At 42.4% G+C, this 17,220-nt stretch overlaps 1 protein-coding gene across 3 annotated transcripts in view; it reads left to right on the plus strand.

Moving 5' to 3' along the window:
* The window catches only part of TLN2 (talin 2), a 452,015-nt gene that overhangs the window by 327,086 nt on the left and 107,709 nt on the right, over nt 1-17,220 (plus strand). For all 3 annotated transcript variants that reach the window (XM_057722678.1, XM_057722677.1, XM_057722679.1), the window contains 6 exons: nt 2,734-2,862; nt 4,023-4,136; nt 6,198-6,311; nt 8,825-8,959; nt 10,861-10,989; nt 13,181-13,283. In XM_057722678.1, the coding sequence (XP_057578661.1) occupies nt 2,734-2,862; nt 4,023-4,136; nt 6,198-6,311; nt 8,825-8,959; nt 10,861-10,989; nt 13,181-13,283 (724 nt within the window). The remainder of the gene's footprint in view (nt 1-2,733; nt 2,863-4,022; nt 4,137-6,197; nt 6,312-8,824; nt 8,960-10,860; nt 10,990-13,180; nt 13,284-17,220) is intronic.

A 17,220-nucleotide genomic window follows, 5' to 3' on the forward strand; every position in this document is an offset into this window, starting at 1 on the left:
ATTTTATAGAAGAGTTTGAATAAAGAGTTAAGAGTCAGCTTTGTGCTTTTTCACAGCTATGCTATGTCATGATGCTTCTAAAAGCCAATGCTTCTTATCTGGGGCTCTGTTTCAGAACCTGTGAAGCTTACTGAAGTACACATGCTTTAATTCCACTCCTGAAGGTCCTAACTTACGAGGTTGCTGGTGGGACCCTGGTGTGTGTGTGTGTCACAGAAGATTCCAATGCCTACCTCCAGGCGAGAACTATTTAAATGGATAGGCTGTATTTATCTATGTTGTTTTTATTATGCAACTAGCACATGTTTTTGGTGAAATGAATAGAAAATGCAGATAAGTATAAACAAGAAAATGGAAATCACCTTCGGCTTCAGATCCCCAAGATAACATGTTGAATGTATTCCTATGCATTTCAGATTCATTAAACATCCCCTCAGCTTAGCCTGTCTTCTTGGCTTCCAACAAAACAGTAGTGTATCTCAACGAAGTGTGTCTGTTGCTTCACTTTCGATCTACTGTGGCATGCAGTGACATCCAGTTGACCTTCCTCCTTGTCTGACTCTCCATTGAGGGGCTGAGAGTCCTTAGAGAGAGGTCCTGGGTGGGGCTGAAGAGAGTCCCAAGGAGGGGCAGGGTCTGAACTTCCTTCCTCTGTCCCTGATCCCTCTTTCAGCCAAGAAGCTCTGCTCCTTAGCATCCCTTTTAGCAAAAATATGCATCAGGGTTTTGGATCATAGTTAATTTTTTTAAGGTTGTTACTAGCTTTGTTTCCTTTTTGTTTTTTCTCCTGAGTTTAAACAAAGCCATTTCAGATAAACGCTCATGTTCACAAAAATTACTTGCTAGTCTGAAAAGAACCTTAGTGGAAAAGCTAATCTGTCCCTTGTTTTACAAATGAGAAAATTAAAACTCAGAAAGATTACACCTACCATCACACAACCAGGACTGAACCAGGACCAAGGTGCACAGTAGTGCTCCCCCGCCTATTTCACTGCATTACACCAGGTTAGCAAATTATTTGTTATTTTTGATTGTTTTAGATGGGACAGGTTGAATATTTTTGTAAGTTCTTTTAACTTTTTAGTTAAAAGTTGTCACTTTGTCGTCGTGGCAATATTTTAATTTGCTGAATTAATGTTGAAAGATAAAGAACGTACTTTGGTTAGACTTCCAAAGAATATGTTGAGTGTGAAGAGAAAAATATATATTTCATAATCAGTAACTAAGATTTCAGGCCAAGGTTCGTACCCCATATCTAATACACATTCATCATAAAAAAGACATTGCTAAGGAAAGATCCAGATACCCACATAAGTGTAAAGTGCAGAAGTGATGCTTTCCTGCTGCTTAAAACACACAGTTAAGGCTGGTGTGCCACTGGAGGCATTGATAAAAATACGCAATGACCAGAAAAAATGACTCTCATAAACTTGCAGAAGAACGCAAAAGGAGCCCAAACAATCCTTTCACATGTGAAATGCAAAAATATAATTTTTTAGTTGCCAGAAACACAAAATCAAGACTACTAAAAGTGGTTGAAATTTAAGATTCCACCCAAGAGGATTGTCAAAACAACTCTATCACAGATATTAAAACTGTTCCACTCAGCATGAATTTCTGTGACTTTTTATAAATACCGTATTTCAATGAAAGAGGCTTTCTACAAATTGGTAAATTTGGCAAGATGTCCACGTGGAAAATAGAGATGTTTAGAAAATTGATTTCAATAATTGGCTTGTTTGTTTCTGCCTCTCAAGCAAATATTATTGCCTGAAATGCTCATGGAAGGAAACTCATTCATCTGCATACATCCAGTGCTGGTCACAAAGCATCCAGGCCCTGTGAGAAGAATCTTGACTGATGCTTTTATTGAAGGCAGAGGTGGAAGACTGGATGTGCTTTAAGTTTTTGTCGAGTTATTGTGCAGTAAATATCCTCTCCCTACATTACCTTTAGCTTTTCCCTGCTTCAAAATCCTGCCCATCTACGTAAAGTCCACTCGGACTCCTAGCACACTTCAACCTACAGCAACACAATAAAAGAGCCATGGGGCTACACCAGGGAAGCGTGGCCGTCAGCTGTGCACGGCACCCTCCTCTTTCCCTGCCAGGATAGGGGCATCAATTTCTCTCATTAGTACAGTTGGGTACCAATTCTACTTGGCTATATTTGCCAACCCAGACTCCTAGGAAGGCAATTTCTAGACATGGGCTTCCTTGAGCAACATTGCCTTGCAGAATTTTGGATGGCATTCCCATACCCCTGCTCCCTCCTCCCCACCCCCCCATGTTACACTTTAATCTCAGCCTGTTCTCACTCGCCAAGGCCGAAGGACAAGACAGTCTTTCAGTAGCAACATGTGTCTGTGACACCAATTAAAATTCTCCCCTAGGGACGTGAGCAGGAGGGAGATTTGTCTTAACATCTCTTAAGCCATGGATTTCTCACCACAAGGTAATTTGTATGGACTATGAAGGCTCTGATGTCAAGTATTTAATTATTACCATTGGATTTTTCTTGTTTAGCTGTGCAGTTTTGAAACATCCCTGGTAGATCTTTTCTTTTTTTTTTTTTTTGTCGTGAGAGGAAACATCTTTATCATAAGATACGGCTTTGGCTTCTCTCTTCTGGATACTTTGTATTCTTAGGAAAAAGTAAAATTGAAGGCATAAATTCAGTGTCTGTGGCATGCTGCCCCCGGACCTCTTGGCATCTTTCTTTTCACCTTCGCAGGGAGCTGCAGCCAACCCTGAGAACGAGGACCAGCAGCAAAGGCTGAGAGAGGCTGCAGAAGGTCTCCGGGTAGCAACCAATGCTGCGGCCCAGAATGCTATTAAGAAAAAAATTGTCAACCGACTGGAGGTCAGTAAAGAGGCTGGTTTTCTAGGTTTTGGGTTTGCAGAGAGTCCATTGAAAGAATAATTGAATTCATAAGGCAATGCCCATACAAAGGAAGCTAAATTAAGACGGACGATGCAGTTTAATGGTTTAGGTGCTGTGAGAAACTTGAAAGGCGGGTTTAGGGATGTTGTACGTTTAGGCTCAGTGGTTTAGGTCCAGTGACACAGTTTGAAAAGCTGCTTCAGTTTCTGGTTGCACAGAGCCAGAATCTTTTCACAGTTTAACATTCTTGAGTAGAATTCAAATTTTCTTTCAGGAAGAACTGGGTTTATTTATTTATTTTTCCTGGCATTAAAGGATGTGAATGTTCAGAAAGGACCTTTAGCTAAAAGTGTATGTATTTTATTGGAGGTAGTACTTTTTCAGGACTCCCAGTAGACTATAAGAACTTTGGAAGACTGGAGATGGGAATAAAGAGGTATGGAAGAGAGTAATATATACTTTTGTCATTTTCCAGAATGGTTATTTATTCTCGGGGAAAAAAGAAGTAATGGGCACAAATTCTGTAAGAAAATAAATCTCTCTCACAAATGTACACAGGAGATTCTTAGACTAAGATTTGGGAGGATTGGAGGCCAGAACTTGCCTGTCTAGTGAGGAATCCCTCCATGTGTAGTCTGCTGGGTTCTTGAAGGAAACTGACCGCCTTGCCCGTGGAAGGAGACTAGAGAGTAAACATGATTAAGTACGCCAGTGGGGACATCTGGGCCTTCCTAAACCCAGGCAAATCAGGAGCCCCAGTGTTTGTGTTTGGTGCGTGACCCAGAGAGCAGCCCGTGCTTCTTGTGAAAGAAATGTTTTTCTCCTAAAACATTCAGACTTAGCGCTGCTTATCAGAGGCATCCCGGGCTTGGAATTTGTCTCTTGTCTTCTTGAGAAAGACAGATGAATGTCTGAACTTGAACATTCAAGCCAGCCTGTCTTTATCAGTTGTCCCAGGGAACGTAAACCAAAGGACGACAACAAGGGCATGACTAGGTTAGGATGTCAGTTGTGCCTGGCGCACACTTTCTTGGAGCTGTCCAGTGCCCCCTTTCAGTGGAGGGGGTTTATTTCACTGTGCCTTTGTGTGTGTTTGCACGTGTGAACCCTGGCTCACCTCCTCTCACTGTCCTCCCCAGGTTGCAGCCAAGCAGGCTGCAGCTGCGGCTACGCAGACCATTGCCGCCTCCCAGAACGCAGCCGTGTCCAACAAGAACCCCGCAGCCCAGCAGCAGCTGGTCCAGAGCTGCAAGGTGAGGCTCCAGCTGCCAGAGAGCCAGGTCTGCTGGAGGAGACCCTGATAGCATTAGAGCGCCCAGTGCCCTGGTAATTCGGTTAAGACTGAGCATCCAGGCCCCTAATCCAGTTTGTTCCGGCTCCCATGTTCCAGGTGTACACACACACACGCACGTCTGGTTTTTGTCTAAGTGGATGGCCTGTGTTTGGAAGGAGAGCATGATGGTTTTCCCAGCATTGTCTTTCCTTTGTCTACATTCTTTTCCTTCTTTCTGAGAGCACAGGTGAAGGAGGATCAATGCTAAGGCCATTTAGGGCTCTGAAACAGTAATGAAGCATTGACTTTCCAGAGTGCCTTCCTCCCTTTGAACGGTGGCCTTTGCGTCCAGCCTTCCCTCCTCGTAGCAGGGGTGATTTCCTGCTTTGCACTGATGGCACCTGAGGATTTATCCATCCTGTCCGGTCTCACTGCTGTTGTGCTCTGGTGCTTTCCGTGGTTGCCTGACTGATCTTCCGAGATCTGGCGCTGAGGCCCGTGCTGAAGCCAAGGTGCTGCAGAGGGTGTCGTACGCCTCTGCTGCCTTCTCCAAGGGCCCAGAGTTGACTCTCCCGGGAGAGCCCTGAGTAGTTCCAGGCGCACAGTCTCATTGCGTAGCCGCCACCCACATGTTGGCACCGTGTCTGACTGGAGTCTCCTGTGAGTGTTTGCAGTTTGCCGTGGGAGCTGGGTGCGGAGGCCTGTTGGATGTGCGTGGGTTTGAGCCCTCTCTCTCCTTTCTCAAATCTCCTCTGTGAAACAGTTCACGTGGGAGTGGTGTTGCTGCTTCTACTTCAAAAATGGCTTTACTTCTGCAGGGAGACCAGCCAGGGCCCTGCAAATCCTGAATCCCGGTTCTCTCAGGCTAGCCCCTCACTGGGGAGCAAGTTTGCTCTGGTAGAAAAGCCTCAGCAACGCAGGAGGACCCTGTCCTCGGGACTGTGCAAGAAGGGGTTTTTCTGAGAGCCAGGCCTGCTGTAGCAGAAGTTGGGGCCTGGCTGCCACCACCAGCAGGGGTAGCAAAGTGGCATTTCCCCTTCTCGGGGAGCACATGTTACATGTGTCCAGGAAAGTACTCTAGTATGAACCCTCCCCTTCTTTTTATGGACAAACGGAACATACTGAGCCCGTGGGTATCCCTGTCAGGGAATGAGAGCTTTACTGTTTATTAGGTTGCAATGCAGAAAGGAAAGTGGGCCAGATTCCCGGAGCCAGCACTCCTAAGGAGGATCTGAAGGAAGCCTCCTGGAAATATTTTTTTTAATTCTTGCTGGAATGGGTTCCTGAAAAGAACATGTCACCAGGGAGGGCTGCTCTTGGACCTTTCATTAGCAGTGACAGCCACTGTGCTGTGACCTCTGAGGGCCTGCTTAGTCAGAGGAGGATGCTGAGAGGGTAAAAGGCCGTCATCCCCTAGGCACCATGGGGGAGGTCACGTTAAAGTGCTCTTACCTCAGGATGCTGTCCTCCCTCCCCTACCCTGGGCATTGGGTTTTCCCATTTGAGAAACAAGAACAGAGGAAGAGGACTCCACAGTGACAAGAACGCTGACGGACAGAACACATGCCTGCAAAGTCAGAAATCGACATGCTGAAGAGTGCCATTAGCTGAGTGCGGCTCTCACTTTCTTCTGATCACGGGACCATGTGACTTGAGTTTATCCACCTGTGAACTGGATAGATTCTTTGATTCTAGGGTTTTCAACCCTAATGAGCCAGGATGGTGTGAGTTGCAACTGGGGGAATTGTTTTAAGGCCTTGTTATGGAGAATCGTCTTGGGCTGGGTGTGCTGGGACCTGGGGGGCCACAGGGTAGAGCGTGTTTGGGAAGAGCCTACCCATAGGCGCTGTGTTGGGACTCAGCATTGGCAAGGGCCCAACTGGCTAAAGCTGCTGAGTGAATCCAAGGTCTGGGCCAGGCACCTCCAGGAGTGGCGGCACGTCCACAAAATATCATCACTTGCGGTTTCTCCCCCCACACCCTGTTCTGGTAATTCACCATTCTGGGTGTGCTCAGTTTCCATTTTCCTTTCTTCCTGTAGGCAGTGGCTGATCACATTCCTCAGCTGGTCCAGGGGGTCAGAGGGAGCCAAGCCCAAGCAGAAGACCTCAGTGCCCAGCTGGCTCTCATCATCTCCAGCCAGAACTTCCTCCAGGTACCACAGAGCATTCACCGTGGTCTTCCCCAGAAACTCATCCCACCCTCGTCCCACCCCGCACTAGGCAGGGGATGCCCTTTATCCTTAAGGAGAGGACTTCACAGATGTCAGAGCCAGAGCAAAGTCTTTGCAGTAAGCAGACCTGGAAGCAGTCTCAGGAGAGGGAGATGTCACCTGGCAAAGCAAGATGCTGATGTGCAGGGGAACTGCCCCAGGGGATGGCATGTTATCCATTTTTCTATCTGTATTTCTCTTCTGTGAGGGAAAGCGTGTAATACGTTGCACTTTTTGATGAGCAGACTAGTACTAAGTGTTGCTTTAGGTTTGCTAGTTTCCAGAATACCTCATGCCTTATTCATAGCCAGGGAAATAAGAATTGGTGAGTGCATCTTCTCCAAAGGTGTGATGGTTTCTCGTGGCAATTAGAGAATTAGTAAGTATTGTTGGTCTTTGTGAAGTGAGGCTAAGTTCATTTCTTTTTTAATTAAATATAAAATGTGAACATTAAGTTGTGGGAACACTCCCTTTGTACACACTTGTTTTCACATCCCTTGGCACTTTGCCTGCTTGGACCTCATAAACAGTCCATGTGGTTTGGCAAGTTTCTTTCTTGTCCTTGTCTATTCAGATCTGTACTTACAGAACCCAGTGATACATCTATTTGGTTAATTTTTCAAGGGTTGTAGCTCCAAGATGCAGGGATAGAACGTGAAAAGTTTGTGCTTCCTCACATGTTAACTTCATACATATACACACGTATTTACATTTGTGTGTATTCTCTTGGGAGTCAACTGTGTATTGACTGTATTTTTCATATTAACATTTATGTTATTTTGAATCACATTGTCTCATATACTATATTCAGAGTTTAGCTGTTCTCCTGTCATTGGACATACAGGTTATTTTCAGTTATTTGCCATCATAAACAACCCGTGATATGATTTAAAAAAAAAAGTCTTGGTGTGTGCTCAAATCTTTGTGCCCCTCTTGATTTGTTTCCTTAGGGTAAATTACTAGAACTAGGATTGTGGGCAGCTTATTTTTATCTTTGGGACGTTGAGAATTGTGACTTGGACAAGTTGTCTTCTGCTGTAAGTGGTTGGAGATTCTGGAGTCAGTTGTGTTGTCCCACTGCCGGCAGGATTGTGGGCTCTTACGACAGTACAGTGTGGACGTGTGCCAGGACTCACTCTGTCTGTCCCTGCCCTTGCTTTTCCTATTTCTTTGGTTCTTCTAATCTTGCTGGACACATCAGATTTTTTACAAGAATAAGGCCAGAGTGAGAAATAAATAGAAATGGAATCAGCAGATCAAAAAGTTTTAAAGTTTGCATTTTAAACTCTCCTCCTATATGCGATAAAATTGCCCTTCCAGAATGATGAATGACTCTAAATTTACAACTAGCAGTATATAGAGTGCACTGTTTAATACATCTCTTCCAAGCTGAGAAATCAATCAATTAAAAAAAAATGTTTTTGCCAGTTTGCTTGGTAACGGTTTTATTGTTTGATTTTGCATTTCTTTGATTTTCACAGTGTTGACCATTTTTCAGATTTCAGGTTATTTTCATTATGTAAACTTGTCTGTTCATACTTTGTGTATACTCATGTGGATTTTTCCTCATGACAAATCCTCCTAAATTCTTTAAATATTAATAGTATTAACTTGTGTCCTTGATATTTATGATCTGGTGCTTAAACTATTACAGCTTGACTGAAAGCATTTGTATAGCACACATATTAAAACCCTTAAAAATTACATATACTCTTTGGTCCGGAAACTCTATTTTTAAGAATTTATACAACAAAAAAAATTATGAACATGTACAAAATTTTAGCTACAAAGGTGTTGATCATATCATGGCTTATTATATTTGAAAACATGGAAACAGTCAACAATACAGGATTGAAAAGTAATAACAGATGTATGCACAGGGTATTATATAGCTGTCAAAAAGACAGAATATGTGGAGCAAGGAGACTGAAAAACAGAATAAGTAGCATGATCTTGATTTTGAAAATATAAATGCCTGTACACAGACACCTGCATGTGGTGAAGCTGTTCTGGGTTATGAGCTGAGAGGTCATTTGTTTCATTTTGTGTCCCTATTTTTTTTTAAATAGTCTATTAGATAGATTTGAGACATAGATTAAAGAGCTATTCCAAGAAACACAAACGTATTTAATGAAAAACTTTCTTTCAAATCTGTTTTAAGGGAGAATTTCAAGCCACCATCCCAATATTATTCCCCACCCCCAAAGGCACATCTCCCCCCCCCCCCCCCCCCCCCCCACCGCCCTCAGACACTTGTAGAATGTACTGCCCTAGAGTATCTAATTTGAGGTGACAGTTTTGGGGGAAATAGATGGTTTTAATATTCATTGTTTTAGGGCAGAGTAAGTTCTGGCTGATGTGGTGGCATTGCTATTTGGTGGCCTTGCTATTTGGGTTTCTACTCTCTGACTCTTGCTGCCCAGGAGCTGTCTTACTTTCTGCTCATGTCTCTACAGCCTGGAAGCAAGATGGTGTCGTCTGCCAAAGCCGCAGTGCCCACCGTCAGCGACCAGGCCGCAGCCATGCAGCTGAGCCAGTGTGCCAAGAACCTTGCCACCAGCTTGGCGGAACTGCGTACCGCCTCGCAGAAGGCAAGTGGACCCTTGTCATGGTGTTTAGCTTGTTGGGAGTGGAGCTTTTAATTCCTTACTGCTGGTGTGACCTGGGTGCTCCCCAGGGCTGAACACTGCTAGGCGTGTTTCTTGGTGAAATTGTCTGTTGCATCTGACCATTAAATATGCTCGCATGGATTGGCTTTTACCACTTTTAGCCGCTATCTCCTCGACTTAGTTATCACCTTCTGGTTATAGATGGCTTTGGTTAAACTATGTGAGATTGCATACTTCCCCTCCTCCCCTACCCCGGGACAAGCAATGACCTATTTCTCACAGTCTTAGGAAGACTGGTCATCAGTTTCTTGGCACCAGGTAAACTGTGGACAAAGGAAGCGATCATGTCATGCAGGTATTATCTTATGAACTTAATAACAAATTATTTAGGCAGCAAATCTGTTTTGGTGGGTCATTTATATAATCTTTGCCGTGAAAGGTTTCCACATATTAAGTAGGAACGCTCACGTTAACAAGATCCTCAATAGAACAGAATTGGGGATTAATGATTTTTTGTCTCTGAACACGTTAATTACCAAAGGGCCTCATTACTGTACTGTTTGATGTGGTATTAGCATGAGGTTCTGGCATGAATTCATTTTTCCTCACTGTAACAATCCCTTTATAGAAGCACACATGAGCAAGGGAAGAAGGTTAGAAGCTGATTTGAATCTGTAATATAAACAGTGCACTACATCACCAAAGAAAAATATCTAGAGTTTTAGATTATATCTAATAAAAAAGTTATCTTGAGCCCTGTTTCTCCAAGAGAGGTCCAGGGACCATCTGCACTGGAGTCACATGGGGGCACGTAGAATGCAGGTTCCTGGGCCTTGCCTCTGAGCACCCCAGTCAGAATCTCTGGTCACAGAGCCCAAACATCTGCATTTTAACAAATTTCCTCAGTGACTCTACAACACACCCACCTCCAACAACTGCTTTGGAGCAGTGAGCCCCAAAGTAGGGCTCAACCAAGACTGGTCACTGGGTTCAGAAAGACTCTGTGAGAGCTTTTAATTATTTTTGTATATGGTGTAAGGGTTAAAAGTATAGGCTCTAGAATCAGACTGCCTGCATGCAGATTCCGGCCTTGCTGTTGACTGATTTTGTGGCCTTTGCAAATTAATTAATGTCTCTGCGCCTCCCCTAGTAATTCTGGCACATAGAAATCAATCAAATAGTGTATACTGCTGCTGCTGTTACTGTTATCTAAAAGGGAAAGAAGTTAAGATTTACCAGTATTTAATATATTTATCAATCATCATATATGTGCATAATTTATTAACATGTGTGTTGGGGGTATGTGGTCAAAGCACTTGGAGACCAATGTTTTAAATGACCTCAAGAATGAAATTGTTTTCTTAATAAAAGTTTTTACTAAGGAAAAAAATCTTTCATAACCTTCAGTATGGAAAGATAATGGTTTACAATCTAGAAGTTTGTAAAGAGAATCAGCAAGGCTGGTATAGACTTGTCCCTAGAGTCCTGGGTTCGTTTGTTGGTTCGTTCGTTCATCCCCCACAAGCTTCCCAGGTTCCTACGTACACACATACTGTGCTTGGCGCCCTGTGTCTAGAACCCAGACACAATGAATAAGGATCCTCTTAGTCTGAGAGGTGGTGCATTTCAGATATAAACAGCTTCAAGGAGACTTCAAGTATATCCAGGTATGAGACACGTAATTGATTAATTAGGGAACCTAGGACTAAGGTCCTGATTGGGCATGATTTTGTGCTCTCAGGAAATGTCTGTGACCCTTGCTTGCTTTTGCTACGTCAGAGAGTCGTTGGTCATATCCAGGAAGGCATTTCCCATGTTGCAAGGTACAGGGGTCACTTTTCCCAAGCAGACCGCTGTGCACATCTTCCCAACTCTGTTGACAGGCCCATGAAGCCTGTGGTCCCATGGAAATCGACTCGGCGCTGAGCACCGTGCAGACCCTGAAGAGTGAACTGCAGGACGCCAAGATGGCTGCCGTGGAGAGTCAGCTGAAGCCACTCCCAGGGGAGACGGTAGGAGATACGGCGGCAACGGGGGGTGGGGCTCTACCTTCTGTTAGGACGTGTCGAGGTATTTTTAGAAGTTGGGTGGGGTGGGGGTGGGGGGTCAGTGTGCCTCAGTTTCCAGTGTTTTTAATGCAAAGCCCTAGAATAGCCACATTTCTCTAGAACAGTGTTACGATAGAGATGGCCCTGAGGTGATGGGCCTGTGTGTGCCCCCCTGCGGTGTGTCTGGGGATGACCAGGCATCTGTTAATATTCATCCTTCTTTTCCATAAACAAGACCTGCTGGTGTTTGAGGCCATTGTTCTAATCCTGCGGCCTTTTTCTGAAAAGAACGCCCAGTGCAGCTGGAGGAACTATGTTTAGACCTAAGAGTTCTGGCATCTTGGTCCAGGTTGTATCATCCACTAGCTGTAGGCAAGTCCCCATCTCCTCTATGTCTAAAGTATTTTATCTATGAAATGGGTGGCAATTACATTATAAAGAAAAACGCAGAAAATATTTTTCAACAGTCATTAAAAAAAAAAATTCCATAATGCAAGGCACTGGGATGGGCAGTGGCAAAGTTACAACAAGAGGAATGATGGCACCAGAAATCTAATTTGATCACATTATGATACCTCCTGATGCCCATGCCAGGGTTTTCTTGGCTAAAATTTTACCAGTTGTCCTCATTTGCATGTACCTCCTTTCCCTCACTCCTGAACATTGATAATAAAATACCTTCACTTATTAAGCACCTGTTAAGCAGCGTATACACACACAATCAGTCTAGTTTACCCTGATAGTAACTTAATAAACAAGTTTTGTTCACCCCATTTTACAGCTGAGAAAACAGAGGTCAGAGGTTGTCACTGTTCTCCCTAGTGTTACCTGGTGGTTAGCATCAGAACCATGGTTTGAACCCAGATCTACTCTGGACTCCAAAACCCGTGCCCTTGAACTCTCATGTTGAGAACTTTTACTCTTAACTACTGCCACTCTTTGCATGAACCAAAAACTTTTAGAATATAAAGGGACTACCAGAGTATCTAATTTACCATTGAACAATGCCTGGTACATAGGAAGTACTCAGAAAACATTTGTTAAATCGAGCTATGCCTTACTGTAAAAGTCAGGAAGCTCAGGCTCAGAGAGGTTAAGTCACTTAACTAAGGTACCCCAGCTAATGATAAAGCCAGGATTGGCTCCTGGGCCAGCAGCTTTGCCATGTGGTCCAGGTTTCCCTTTGCAAAACTTCTGTACTCCAGGGAGCCCATGACGTATATTCTGCCTTTACATAAAACCACTGGTCCGTTAGAATGCAAGAAACATCATGTAGTTTTTAAAGACGTTGTTTGCCCTAAAAGAATGTGTGTACAGTGTTGTGTTGTTGGCTATAAGGACCAAGCTTTGTTTTTCACTTGAAGGCAGTGCCTTTCTTGTGAAAAATGTTGTGGGATTAAAATCGCACACATTCCCTGATGTTTTTCTGAACTCTCGCAGTGTGCCCAAAAGTTCTTTTCCCAAATGTTGTCCTCATCTAGTAATCAAACAATTAGCCATACCGTAGGCCTTTATTGACTTTATTCTCTGAATTATTTATTCCATTGACAAAGCAAGATGACGTGCTCGTCATGGGAAGCAAGCACTTTGCCCGTTTTCATAATCTCATTTACCACTCCAAACCTCCATTTCTATTGCATTTCCTTCTGGTTAGAACTCCACAAAGTATAATGATCAAATTGAACAATGTTAATGGTCCCACGTGCCAGGAAGGTGGAACAGCTGGATGTCTGCCCACTTCCTGCCAAGGCATAATGAATTCTCACTAAGGATTTGTTGCAGACTTTCTGAATTAGCTTCTAAAGGCATAATGCTAATAGCTACCATTTGTTGAGTACCTACATTAATTCTCTGAAACCCTTCTGAGCTAGATACTATGATCTCAGGACACAGAGACTTGGAGAGGTTCAGTGACTTAACCCAATCTCTCACAGCTAGCAAGTAGGGGAGGGGAGCAGAGAGCTGGGTGTGAACTCAGCTTTGTTTGTGCTGAAGCTTGGGCTCTTTCCTATCACCCTACTTCTTCTTAGTGCCATTGGTATATTAGCTGGGAAAGAGTTGAGGCCCAAAGTTGGATCTGCATTATTTTGGGGCTAAGACTTTAGTGGATGATTTGGTTCCTCTAAGCTCTCTTCCCTGTTGAATATTCATACAGCTGGAAAAATGTGCTCAGGACCTGGGAAGTACATCTAAAGCCGTGGGCTCCTCCATGGCACAGCTCCTGACCTGTGCTGCTCAAGGCAACGAGCACTACACAGGTGAGACGTGCACCCTTCGTGATGCCCTGAGGCCAGGTACAGACCACAGGGCTGGTGGGGCGAGTTCACTGATTTGACAATGAACCTGACTTTTTTATTTCAGCAGTTCAACACACATTTTTCAAGCCCGTTGCACATGCTTGTTACTGGGCTTGATACTAAGCATACAAAGACTAATCAAATATGATTCTCCCAAACTATTGGTGAGTCACCCCTGTTAGACTATAAGCACGTGGTAATTATAGACCTCTGCAACTATGTTTGACTCTTGAAATCCCACTAAAGGAGAGAAAGAGCCAAAGAGTGAGAGAGGAGAAGACAAAAAATAAGACCTCAATGAAGTTTTCGAAGATGGAAGCAGACAGATGAGTGTTAACTGAGAGACCCGAATAAATAAAAACCTAAAGGTGTCCGGGGATAGGGAAGCTGTCAAGAAACAAGCTGATTGGTGCTGCAAAACTCTGGGAGGGTTTGAGCCCTGGAGACGCCAGGTACCCTGAACGAGGAGTACTGTGTAAGGAACAGAATATATAAGGAAAAATACCAAGTGATACAAGAAAGTTATCATAATAGGAAGTAGACATAGTAGGAAGTTGGTAGCTATCTAAAATGGAGACATTCAAGACGTTTCAGACTTGACGGACTTTCCCTGGTGGTGCAGTGGTTAAGAATCTGCAACTACTGAAGCCCTCCCATCTAGAGCCCATGCTCCGCAACAAGAGAAGCCACCGCAAGAAGCAGCCCAGGCACCACAATGAAGGGTAGCCCCCGCTCACCACAACTAGAGAAAAGCCCACACGCAGCAACAAAGACCCAACACAGCCAAAACAAAAACAAAAACAAACCCAAAAGAAGTTTCATGCTTGAAAATAAGAAATACATCAGAAGAAACCTTAAAGGACAGAGTGGCTCTGTAAGTAGTAATCAGGTGGAAAGGAGATGGATTGTTGCTTTTCTTATGTAGTAGTATAGCTTGACTTTTTTGTGTGTGTGTGAAATATATATTATTATTGAAGAATAATATACTTCCAGAGGAGAGCATAAGTCCTCATTGTATACCTTCATGAGTTATCCAAATTGAATGCACATGAAAACCCCCCCACCAAGATCAAGTAATGAGCATTTTTTGGCGTCCCAGGGGCATTGCTGGGTCATAGGCTGTGCAGCTATTCAGCTACCCTCCTTCCTGCAGTACCTGAAAGTTCCACATGTTCTACATCCTGGTCACCACTCTGCATTGTCATTTTAGCCTTTCTGTTGAGTGTGTAGTAGAATCACATTATGGTTGTAGTTTGTGTGTCCCTGAGGAACAGCACAGTTGAGGACATTTTCATTTTATCAGCCATTTGGATACCTTCTTTTGTGAAGCATCTCTTCATGTCTTTTGTCCATTTTTAAAAATTATGAATTTTCTGTCTTTTCCTTACTTATTTGCAGGAATTAGTTGTCACATATATATGTATATCTTAATTCTTGTGGCTTACCTTTTCATTGTCTTAAAGGTGTTTCTTGATAAACAAAACTTAAATTTTAATATAGTTGGCAATTTATACTTCTTTATGGTTAGTGCTTTTTGTGTCTTGTTTAAAAATTCTGCTTCTCCAAGTCATGAAGATATTCTCTTCCACTATAGTCTAGAAGCTTTGTTGTTTTACTTCCATGTTTAGAATTATGATTCCTCTGGAACTGAGTTTTGTATATGGGCAAACAGCGTCCTAGTGTAGTTGTTTTTGCACCAGGGCATCCGTCCATGTGACCCAGCACCACTTTCTGAAGCGACCCTCCTTTCCCCAATGGTCTTGAGGGCCACTTCATTATAAGTTAAGTGAATAAACGTGTGTGAGTCGGTTTCTGAACTTTTGCTTCTTTTTCATTGCTTTAATTGCCTGTTCTTACCTTAGTACCATACTCTCCTAATCACTGCAGTTTTATACTGTGTTACATGTGATAATGTGAGTCCTTTGACTTTGTTCTTCTTCCTTTAGTTAGTGCTGACTTTCCTTGACCTTTTATATTTCCACATCTATTTTAGAGTCAGCCTGTCAATTTTTACCCTCCCCTGCAAAAAAACTCTTTTGGTTGTTTGTTTGTTTGTTTTTATTGGGGTTACCTGAATCTGGGGATAAGTGGCATCTTTACATTTTTGAGTCTTCTAATCTGAATATGGCCTGTCTCTACATTTATTTAGATTTCCTTTCTCTCAATACTGGTTTATAGCTTTTTGCATAGAAGTTTTGGTTTTCATTATAGTACACATCATAAATCTTTTCCCATGCTTTTCCTTTCTCTATGCTTATATTTAATGTGTCCTTTGTGTATCCTGCAGTTGTTCTTTTAGAGGGCGAGAAGTTGTTTGTTGATGTGACAGTATTTTCCTTTCAGTTGGAGTGTTTGATCTATTTACATATAATGTGATTACTGATATATTGAGGTTTGAATTTGTCATCTTACTATTTCTTTTCTATAGGTCCTACCTATCCTAGGTTCCTTTTCCTCTCCTTTCTTGCTTTCTTTCAGATTTAGATGTACTTTTTAAAATCTGTTTCTCTTCCCTTGATTAGGTTATTAGTTGTACATTCATTGCCTATTCTTTAACAATTTTTTTAAAGTATAAGTTAGTATGTTTACCTCTCCCTGGACAGTGCAAGAATCTTGGGACACTTAAATTTCATTTACTTTTCTTCCAGCTCATTCATTGTTGTTAAGTTTTTAATTCTGCATATATTTAACCTCTTCAATACAGTCTCAAAGTTGTTTCATAGTCAGTGTTGTTTAAATGCTCCTCCACGTTGACCTTTCCATTGCTGTTCGTTCCTTCCCGCGTCTCAATGTGCTTCTACCTGGGATTATTTCCTTTTTGCCTAAAGAACTCCCTGCATTATTTCCTTATGTGAGTCTGCCGTGACCAGTTCCTTCAGTTATTTGTCTAAAAATGCCTTTCTTTAGCCTTTATTTTTGGTGGATAATTTTATGTATTGTAAAATTTTAGGTTGGCATTTATTTTCTTCCAGCATTTGAAGGTCTTATTCCATTGTCTTTTGGCTTCCTTTATTTCTGTTGTGAAGTCAGCTGTCACCTAACTTCTCCAGGTAATGTGGTTTTAGTTTTCCCCTCTACTACTTGCTTTATGAATTTTCTCAGTCTTTGGTTTTCAAGCACTGTGCCTAGAGGAGTTTTGTTTTGTGTTGTTTTGCATATTTATCCTGCTTTGGGTTTTAGTGCTCCTTGAAGATGGAATTTGTTATCTTAGGTCAGTTTTGGAAAACTCTGAACCACTGTTGTCAAATGTTGCTTCTGTTCCATTTTTTTTTCTCTCTCCTCCTCTTTGTAGACTCCAGTTACCCCCTATGTTAGATATTTTCACTGTTTTGTGTGTCTCCTATGCTGTTTTCTATATTGGCCATAATTTTTCTTCTCCATGCTTTATTTTGAGTGGTTTTGGGTTTTTTTGTTTGTTTGTGTGTGTGTGTGTGTGTGTGTTTGTTTTTGGGTTCATCTGCATCTCACTATTCCTCTCTTTTGTTGTGTCTGTTCTACCTTCATATCCTTCTATTGAGTTTTTAATTTTAAATGTCATATTTTTCAGTTTTATAGTAACCTTTTGATGGCTTTCTTGTACTTTCCATTCCTCTGCTGAATTCTCTATCTTGTCATCTAATTTCTTCAGCATATTTTTCACATTTACTTAAGGCCCAGGTCCAGTAACTCCAATGTCAGGATCACGTACAGGCATCATGTTGTCTTTTTTTATTTTTTTCTCTCTCTTCTTGGTTTTCAACTATTGGTCTTATATACTGATGTTTCTGATTTTTTTTAATTTAATGTTAATCATTGGTATTTACATTGTAGACATAATATGAGGCTCTAGATTGTATTCTCTTACGTACAGAGGATTATTCTTTTAGCAGGTGGTTAAGAAAGGAGCAGATCACTGTAA

The sequence above is a fragment of the Hippopotamus amphibius genome, chromosome 2, assembly GCF_030028045.1.
Source record: "Hippopotamus amphibius kiboko isolate mHipAmp2 chromosome 2, mHipAmp2.hap2, whole genome shotgun sequence".
Taxonomy (NCBI): Eukaryota; Metazoa; Chordata; class Mammalia; order Artiodactyla; family Hippopotamidae; genus Hippopotamus; species Hippopotamus amphibius.